Source organism: Hyperolius riggenbachi, chromosome 2 (genome assembly GCF_040937935.1).
Source record: "Hyperolius riggenbachi isolate aHypRig1 chromosome 2, aHypRig1.pri, whole genome shotgun sequence".
NCBI classification, from domain to species: domain Eukaryota; kingdom Metazoa; phylum Chordata; class Amphibia; order Anura; family Hyperoliidae; genus Hyperolius; species Hyperolius riggenbachi.
This window is the reverse complement of record NC_090647.1, coordinates 251,886,312-251,896,359: the sequence shown is the minus strand read 5'-3', so window position 1 is coordinate 251,896,359 and position 10,048 is coordinate 251,886,312. Positions and strand designations below refer to the sequence as shown.

At 40.3% G+C, this 10,048-nt stretch overlaps 1 protein-coding gene across 2 annotated transcripts in view; it reads right to left on the bottom strand.

Annotated features, from left to right (window-relative positions):
- Positions 1-4,655: 4,655 nt before the first annotated feature.
- ZZEF1 (zinc finger ZZ-type and EF-hand domain containing 1) overlaps positions 4,656-10,048 on the bottom strand; it is a 226,841-nt gene continuing 221,448 nt past the window's right edge. For both annotated transcript variants that reach the window (XM_068268505.1, XM_068268506.1), the window contains one exon: positions 4,656-8,319. In XM_068268505.1, coding sequence (XP_068124606.1) covers positions 8,245-8,319 — 75 coding nt within the window. In that variant the 3' untranslated portion in view covers positions 4,656-8,244. The remainder of the gene's footprint in view (positions 8,320-10,048) is intronic.

Here is a 10,048-nt window from a genome sequence, read left to right as displayed (position 1 = left end):
CATTGCATGCAGATTTGTTCCTTTGGCAGATCGCACCGACAGGGAAATCTGCATGCCCCCTCCCCGCTTGTGTCTGTCCCCTAAGTCAAATGCAGACTTCCATACAAGAAGTGTGTCATGCGACTTTGCCAGTATGCGCATGCGCTTCTGCCACAAAAATCTGCAAAAACTCTCGACTACAATGCAATTGTGCGCCGAGCGGAACCGCTCGACAATGCACTGCAGAGTCTACATCACCAGAAGCACTTCAGTCAATGCGTTGCACTGTGGGTAATGTGGCCTGTCTCCTTGACATTAATGGCCACTGCGAAGGGGGAGAGGCGGAGGAGTGTACTGCAATGCCCTAGTGTGAAAGGAGCCTTAAAATGTTTTTGTCTGGAACTTCACTTTTCAGTTCTATCTCATATTCTAATCACAAACTTGTACAATAGATAAAAAAATAAACTTTCAAAAATCTGATCTGTTTTCATAAAGAACCTGTCAGAGTAAAAACAGCTATCAACCACACTTCCTTAATAGAGTCACTGACCTGGATAAAGTATGTATTATGCAAGTGTCCCAACACTTACTGGGTATGTGGTGTTCTGTGACTCACAAATCACTAATGCCAAGGATAAGCACTGCAACCCTGGAGCTTGCAAATTCAAAATACAAGTAAAATGGCAGCTCGCTTATCTGATTTGACAGCTTCCCTATACAGAAAAAGAAAATACTGTCAGAAAACATTTTGCAGGACATTTAAAGCACTCTAATTCTGTTACATTAGTGTTTTCATCTGCAATTTTTATTGTATCACCCCAAGTTTCCTTAAAGAGTAACTGTCAGGCTGCAGAAGCTAATTTAAACCTCTAGTCTCCTGTGTTAAACAGTTTAGAAGGAAGCCAAAAAGACATTACTGAAGATAAAGATCTATCTTACCTTTGATGTATGCTTATCAGCAAAGCTTAGAGCTAAGCTGGACGCAAGCCGCATAACATACTGCAAAGCATTCTGGGGCCCTCCCCTCGGCTGCTAAGGAGAAGACGGGATCAAGTTTCAGCAGCTTCTAAAACTCAGTCCAGCCACAGCACAGATAAATCTCGGGGCAGCGTACACTGCAGGAGTCCGCTATTGTTCCTAGCCACATGGCTCATTAATATTCACTGCAAACTAGTGTTATTCAGTATGAGCTGTTTTGTGATCAGAAGCAGGCAGGACATGACGACACATTTGGCTTCACAAACATGGAACCTGCCATGAGCTGTCAGGAGCATCATTCTCTGCATATACTATATACAAATTCTGTGAAATCCAAACGTGGACAGTGAAATGCATATGTAATGTAAGTACAGCCAATCTTTAGCTACTGATATATGTGTTTATTTTCTCTGAGACCCTATACCTAACAGCTCCTCTTTAACACCCAAATATCCTATTTGTATTATGTATACGCACTGCTGTATTACTTTGTACAGCTCCACAGGAGATGTTGGTGCTATATAAATCAGTATGAATAATCCTCAGCATAGGCTTTGCTCCGACAAATCCAGCGCAACAGCTATTTTTCATGACAGGGAATTGGTTTCAGTTTGCATAAAGAATTCTATATCAAACCTCTGTGACAGAAATAAATCCTCAATGCTTAACTGCATTAAGTATTGTTGTGGGGGGTATAAAAACACTGCAAAGCAACTGCATCATAATGAGCTTCTGGCCTTACAACAAGGACACTGTAATGTTAGTTTTCTAGCTAAAATGGATTAACATACTTTCTGGACTTAAAAGTATTTGTCATAATGCATTAACCAGTAATTCCAGCATATAAGGCTATAACCATTCTTGTGGTATGAGAAATTCAGTGCATCATGTGACTCTGAAACTAGACTGACTGGTTTAGTGCAGGTGTCTTGAAACACTAGCATTTACAACACTTTAAAAGCTTATCAAAACCAAAATGGTTGGTCTTCAGTTCACACCAAGTGCAACAGTTGTTTTCAAATTAGTCTTACAATTACTATACAATAATCAGACCACTAGGTCATAATCGTTTAATTTCATCGAAAGAAAATTAGTAAAATGCACATTTTTTTGGGCACTTAGCCCTGCTTTAGTAAACCAAATGTAGTGCTCATTAAAGTGAACCTTAAGCCAGAAAAAAAAATGAGTTTTACTCACCTGGGGCTTCTACCAGTCCCCTGCAGCAGTCCTGTGCCCTCGCAGCCACTCACTAATCCTCTGGTCCCCCGCTGCCAGCTAGTTTCGTTTTTGCCGACAGGCCCGTCAGGACTGGCCACGCGTAGCTTTTTCCGCATTCCCGACTGTAATTGGCGCTATTGCAGGCCGCAATGCGTACAAAAATACGCGTTGACGCATATCTATGCATTCATAATGCGGCAACGCGTATTTTTGTACGCTTTGAGGTCCGCAATAGCGCTAATTACAGTCGGGAATGCGGAAAAAGCTACGCGTGGCCAGTCCTGATGGGCCTGTCGGAAAAAACGAAACTAGCTGGCAGAGGGGGACCAGAGGATTAGTGAGTGGCTGCGAGGGCACAGGACTGTTGCAGGGGGCTGGTAGAAGCCCCAGGTGAGTAAAACTCATTTTTTTTGGCCTAAGTGCCCCTTTAATGTTGAGAGATCTCCAAAATTGTTGTATTACATGGAATTTCCACCATATCTGGATCATACCTCTTACGATTGTAAACCCTCTAAAGTAAATAGTTTGTATTTGGGAATAATAATGGCTTTATTGCAACTTAGTAGGATCTTATATACGGCTTCCTTGATATTAGTGGGTTTTGAAATCTTGGACAATTCAAAGATCTTGAGACACATTCTTGTATTGTGTCACAGGTCTCCTCTCCCCAGTTTGCCATTATTATGTTCATAGGACCGGACTCAAGTTATGGTATATTGGCAAGACTTGATTTTCCTCTGGTGTCTGTTGGGCATTGAGCTTCATAAAAGATAAAGTCTAACGGTGGAGTGGTTTTCCTTGGTGCAAAAGATTTCATTTGACAATATCAAAGTAGTTGCTCAGGAATATTATTCTATGTAAAATGCATGAGAATTTCTCCCTCCACAGCGGGGGTGTGCTTGTCCATAGGTATTGTAGACATTTATCTTCTCAGTAGACATCACTGTTTAAAGCAAACCTGTAACTATATTAAACAGAAAAGTTCAACATTTACCTTGGGAGAGGGTAGCTTACCTCATCCTCCTCCATCAGGCCATTACAGTCGCTGAGACCCCTGAAGCTCGGCTGCACTGCATCTGCACAGATCCGCTCGTGTTTGAAGAGGAGCTCAGCCCTGATCAGATTTCCCATGCATCTTTCCTTAGGTGGGAAGGGTAGAGGGGCAGTGTCCCGTGAACGGCAACCCAAGCATTTCCCTTGGGCAGGCTGTCCATCTTCCTTATTTGTTCTGGTAAAGCTTACCTTTTTCTGAGTGAAACTGGTTTCTTGCAAAAAAAGGTAGTCACGTTCTTTGTGTTTATGTAGAGTTTTGATTTTTCCCAGGTGCTTTCTCGCCCTTTTTAGTAACCTCGTCATGAGCTTTGTAGTTTAAGTGGGAACACTGGTGCTTCCAAGGATAGGAAGCAAAATAAACTAGTCTGTTATTCTAACCCTTCTCCTCTCTATAAAAATGTTTTGAGTTGCTGTCTTGGTTATTGTTGGGGAACTTTACCTAGCAAGAGGTTACAGACATTTTATAGATGGGGACACAGGACAGCTATAAAACCTACATGAGGTTCTGACCCCTTACCAAAACAACTATCCTGGAATTGGGGTTTAATTACATAAATAGAGTGATTTGCTTATTTACTATGCAATATACACTTCAGATGAGATTTAAGTTGTTTGTGAAGAATATCACAAATGCCATGCAAATCCGAGTGGCGGCTACAACTTCACCCCGCCCTTTTGCTTGGCCCTTAAGGACAGTTTTAAACTGCTATTTTACTTTGAAAGTAACCCACGGAACCCAATGAGGTTTAGCACATGGCACCAGAAGCAACACATGCACACATATATAGAAATGCATACAAATTAGACTAATTACATTCACTTTATTTTATTAGTGAACTTTTTTTTTTACAATATATTTATCATTTCGACATTATACGCAGATCATATGTATAACGTTTTCTTTACATGTGAAATTTATAATATACTATATTTTCTTCTTTACAACCAAATAACAAAAGTCTTAACCCCCTTAACAAAATTAAAATAGTTTCTTAAAATGTGTAAAGAAAATATTGGAAACCAATGTTAAGTACAGAGTATTTGAGTGTGTTTACATATTAAACTGTATATATTAGGCACATTTTGTCAGCATACCAATAAGCCAGCAGTATTATTAAATGACAATAGCCACTTCAGAACAGTTGATGCTTGTGACACAGCCTTGAACAGTCTCATTACGCATCGTGTGCCATAAGCCACAGTGGAAATGATCCAAAATAACCGATACCAGGATAGGACAAACCCTACATTACTACCAGGTCAGTGCATCAGAGTGCAACCCCTTCCTATTTTACGGGACACACAGGATATCTATATACTGGCCAGTCCTGGAACACCACAGCATCACCGGCCACAGGATTTCTTTGGAGCTTTTAATAAGTAAAATTAACAACTTAAAAAAAAAAAACCAATACAACTTAAAAAAACAAAAACCAATACCTTTTATAAAGTATATACAATGGTGCATAAAAGGAACATTTGTTTACAACTAAAGGTATTGTAGTGCAAGCACACACACAAAAAGATATGGTGAGATCTTCTGGTTACACTCTAAAATCATTTTCCTCTTTGCTCAGACACATAGGAGCAGTTATTTTCTTCACCCAGTCAACATTCTGTTTCCGAACTTAATATGGACCAGTTACATCACTGGAATCTCAAAGGGATTGTGCCTCAGCTTTGCTGAAGGTTTTCTGGTGTCAGAAAGAAAATGCAACACACTTCTGCTATCTCTCTGGTTGTGTAAAAGCTCTAAAGCACACTTTGCCTTTTCTAGTTTTATTTGTTACAGCTGACATATGAGCCAAAATAAGTCAGAAATGTTGAAAGATCAGAGCAATACATGTAAAAAAAAAAAAAAAAAGAAAAGAAAAACCAGACTTTTAGGTTGAAGGTATGCTAACTTTCTTTCTGAAAGAAGAAAAACACGGAAGACTTACTAGTGGAATCCTGCTCCAGGCTAAAATGAACGCCATCACTATGTAGCCAAGAACAATTTTAACATTTTTTTGTTTGTTTTTTTTTTTTTAGTCTGGTAAGCAAATTAACTATTCTTTCAACTGTATGTTGAAGCATGTGCAAAATCAGGTCACATAATAGTTTTTCCACTGAACCAATGATGGGACCGATTTTCCTTGTTTACTGTATTGATTCAGTGGACAAATCAGAATATAAGCCAATGGAAGGGCAAATTCTGCCCCGGAATGATTTCCACCTCTAGCAAGAGAAATGCGCTGCTCTATTAAGTTACCCATGATTAAAGGGAACCTAAACTGAGAAGAATATGGATTTTCAGCCTTAACAGTTGCTTGACTCTCCTGCTGATCCTGTGTTTCTTATGTTTAGCCACAGCCCCCCAACAAGCATGCAGATCAGGTGCTCTGACTGAAGTCAGGCCTGGTGCACACCGAGCGGGTTTTGAAGCGTTCCGCAAACCGCTTCCGCCTGTGAAAACGCTTGGCTAATGTATTTCAATGGGATGGTGCACACCAGCGGTTTGAGGTTTTTAGCTAACCGCAAACGTGGGTCCTGCAGCACCTTTGCGGTTTGCAGAAGCATTTCTGCCTCAATGTAAAGTATAGGAAAAGCTCAAACTGCTTTGAAAAACACTAAATCAGAGCTGTTTTCCAGGCGTTTTTGTTACAGAAGCTGTTCAGTAACAGCTTTACTGTAACAATATTTGTAATCTGATACACAAAAACGCTCAAAAAACGCTAGGCATGTTTAGATAACGTCTCTAAACATGCCAAGAATCGCTCTGAAAATCTGCTCCAAAAACCTCTAGCGTTTTGCAGATCTGCTAGCTTTTTTGGTGTGCACTGGGCCTCAGAGTGGATTAGCTGCATGCTTGTTTGAGGTGTGTGATTCAGCCACTACTGCAGCCAAAGAGATCAGGACTGACAAGCAACTGGTATTGTTTAAAAGAAAACATCCATATCCTCTCAGTTAAGGTTCCCTTTAAACTCTATATTAAAGGAAATGAAGCAATGCTGAGCACTGTCACTTAAACCCATTTTTGTACATAAACCGAAAGGACATTTTATTGGGTATTTGTCAAAAGCTAGTTGAAAAACAAACTATTTTTATACATTTGTATTACAGTAGTGATGTGAGGACTGGGTTTAAAATCAACATTTGTTGGAAATATTAGGGATAAAGTTGCAGCATTGTAGCAGAAAACATACACAAGAAATACAATTAAAACCTGCTTCCTGTAAAATCTGCTTAAAAGGAGACCCATTGCAATTTGTATTAACAGAACAGTTTAACGTATTGTGAACTATTATTGGTAGGGCAAAAACAAAACAAGAAAAAGCAAATGTATATACTAAAAAAAAATGTAATACCAGTGAACATTTCCAGCATGTTTGTAGATGTCAAATTCAGTACACTGATGAGACGAAAGCTGCTTTTAGCTTAAACAAGCCCTTACACCAGCACTGTTCAAAACATCTATTTGCCAATATCAAATCCGCGCCATAGCATCTCATTAGACTGTTTTTGTTTTAATTAGGTTGCCTGAAACCCAAACTTGTAAACTAATCTACAGAGTGGAAATATTTCCCACAAGAGAAAAGAAAAGGAAAAAAAAAAAGTAAGAAACGTAAGAATGGAGCACAAAGTGGCTAAAAGTGAGAGATAGGACAAAGCTCCTGAGATAACCTGTCAGAACTATGCAGTTATGCATGCTTACAGAAAAATAAACATACAACTTGTCCATTGGGCTGTGTGTACATGATTTATATTTTTCCGCTAAATCCAATGTCATCAGTCACAGATATGCTGTTGGCTATTTACAGCAAATCCCATTCTAAATTACCACCTGGTCTTTAATTAACTTACACAGTATAATTTACAGGATAATTTAGTAAGGCAAAAAAGAAATGTGGAGAAAAATGAATGAAGCCAATTACAATTGGTCAGCTACTGGTCTGAGAAATGTGGCTGGTGAGCAATACTTTGCACACTGCCTTACTAAATAAGCCTGCTCATATTTTAGGTGTCCGCATGCAATTTTAAAAAGAAAAAGTCTTGTTCTGTATGAAATACAGAGAAGCAGTTGTAAAGCCTCTTTTTTCATGGCAAATAAGTGAGTTTTGCGTACCTGTGTTTTTGGATAGTTTAGTCAAGTTTAGACATCCATTAGCCTTAAGGTGGCCACACACCATACAATTAAAAGAGCCAATTTTCCACCAATTCGATAATTTCGATTGGTTGTCCCCAAAAAATCTAGAGCTTTTCTTGGTTTTTGATCGATAAATCTGACCGAATTCCCCGTTTTTTCAATTTTTGGAGATTGGACACGTTAGAAATTTCAGACTAACTTCATCAAGAATCGTATGGTGTGTGATGGATTGTCAAATATGTGATGTACAGTTCCAATCAATTTTTTCTGAGCTTTCAATTATTTTATTCATGATTGGGGAAGAATTGGACATAGGTGTGTGTGGTACATTGGTCAGATTTTTGAATTGTTACAGTCAGAAAAATTGATTGCCATCCTTGAATTGAACAGATATTTAGAAATTGTATGGTGTATGGCCACTTTTAAATAAACCAATACCGTTAAACAGATCAAGTCATGTGACCAACAGCAAACAGCATATTTTACACTGCAATTGAAAGTGCTCAATTCCAAAAAAGGCAATAGGTCTTTCATTTGAAATAGTGCTGGTAAGCTTAATAAGAGTGCATTTTTGAACACCTCCCATTCCGCACCTTCAGGCATTCCAGTCTCAATTTGGCATGCCAACGTCATACGAACACTACCAGTCCTTCAGCATTCAAAGCCTGATGTGGTCAATAAAATCAAATGGTGCTGGAAATGTTGACAACTGACACTTGGCTTTATATACAGAAGGGTGGAAGTGCATGTGTGTTCAGAGACAAGTTAAAGTTTTCCAAACACTGGTGAGATCTTGTAAAACTTCATTTATACAGAGGTGAGAATCCACAAAGCATGCAGCATCATCTGGAACAAGAGCCCAGGGTAAATGCCATTCATCCACCATAAAATCAGGCAGTCCATGCACTTGTAGATTTGTTTGGGTAGTTGATGGCAAAGCTTATAGCAGCAATGTTTTTCAATGCCTGGAAAGAAGAAAGTAACAAGAAAATAAATGATCTGGTTAGGAACCCACCTGAATCTGCCTGGAATCAATACATTCCTATATGCATCCCCCCCTCCATGAAAAAAAGAAGCACCCAAAACAGTCTCTGAAACTCAGAAAAGTAACTGAAACCCTTTATTGTTTATTCCATACTTAACAAAAGTGAGACTTTCCTTAAGGGACCATTCACACTAGAGTATTTTGCTGGCGATTTCGGCAAAACGCTCAAAGGCTAGCACTTTTGAAAGCGCTAGTGTAATAAAACACTATGGGCCCGTTCTTACTTGGGTGATTTGCACTAATCACTGCAAATCGCCCAAAATCGTGAAGCGCAAAAGCGTAGCCTGCACCATTTTCAGGCGATTTCTCTGCAATTGCGTTTCAGTGCTGTAGAAGCGCTAAACACGATCGCAGAGAAATTGCTGCACTGTCCAGTGATTTTTCCGTGTGAAATCACAGAAAAATCACTCCCGCAAAACGCCGGCAAAAATCACTGGCGTTTTCTAAGTGTGAATGGGCCCTTAGAGCTTTGATAAAACAGACTATTTTAAAGGGGTTCTGTGGAGGGTTTTAAAAACAAAAAATTGACACTCACCTGGGGCTTCTATCGGCCTCCTGCAGCTGTCATGTCCTGCGCCGTCCTCTTACGATCCTCTTTTCCCCGCCGCTGGTTCCAGTCTAGTTAATCATCTAATCCTTATGACCCAAATAGCCCCGCTGCAGTCCACATCATTGCGGCAGCCAGAATTATCCACTCCTCCCATCGCTCCACCATGGCAGCTCCCCTCTGTGAATCCCTCCACTGGCTTCCTATCCAGCCCCGAATCAGATTTAAGATACTGTGTCTGACCTACAAATCTGTACACAAAAGCTGTCCAACCTACATCACCCCGCATCACCCAGTCCCATGCACGCCTCCAGGACTTCTCAAGAGCTGCTTCAACACTATGGAACCCCCTACCTCCACCCATTAAGGCAGCCCCCTCCTTCAACATCTTCAAGAAGGCCCTCAAAACTCACCTTTTCACTCTGGCCTACCACCCCTCACAAGTGCTCTAAACCCGCAGCTGAACTCTGGTCCCCTGCCTTTTGTGTCCCTACCTCTCCCTCTAGATTGTAAGCCTTTGGGCAGGGTCCTCCTCCTTCATGCACCTCCATTACTGTACACCCATGTTATGCATTTGAGTGAACTCAACTTGCCTAATCTCCATGCTCCCATCCAGTGACTGACTGAGCATTACCATGTACTCATACTGTGCTGCGTGATCTGGTTTTTCTTGTATTACTGTATTGTCATATTGCTGTATGTCACCCCTAAATATTGTCTGTAACCTAAACTAATGTCCAGCGCTGCGTAATATGTTGACGCTTCATAAATACAATAAGTGAATAATAGATAAATACAAGGCAGGCCTGCGCAGTAAGCTCCCAGAGACGTGAGCGGGATCAAGCAATATTCGTCTAGTTAAACGAATAATTAGACCGGGACCGGCGACGGGGAACGGGACTGGCGGCAAAGACTTTTTTTGTTTTTGAAACCCTCCGCAGGACCCTTTAACAAAAATAAAAATGGCATCGACAAAAATAGTGGGACCCTTCACTAAACAGTTTTATTACACATGTATAGGTAATTACTGCAAACAAGTGATTTCTGTAGCTTCAGCACCTGTCAACAAGGAGTTTGTCCTAATCTTCCTGAACAAACCGCA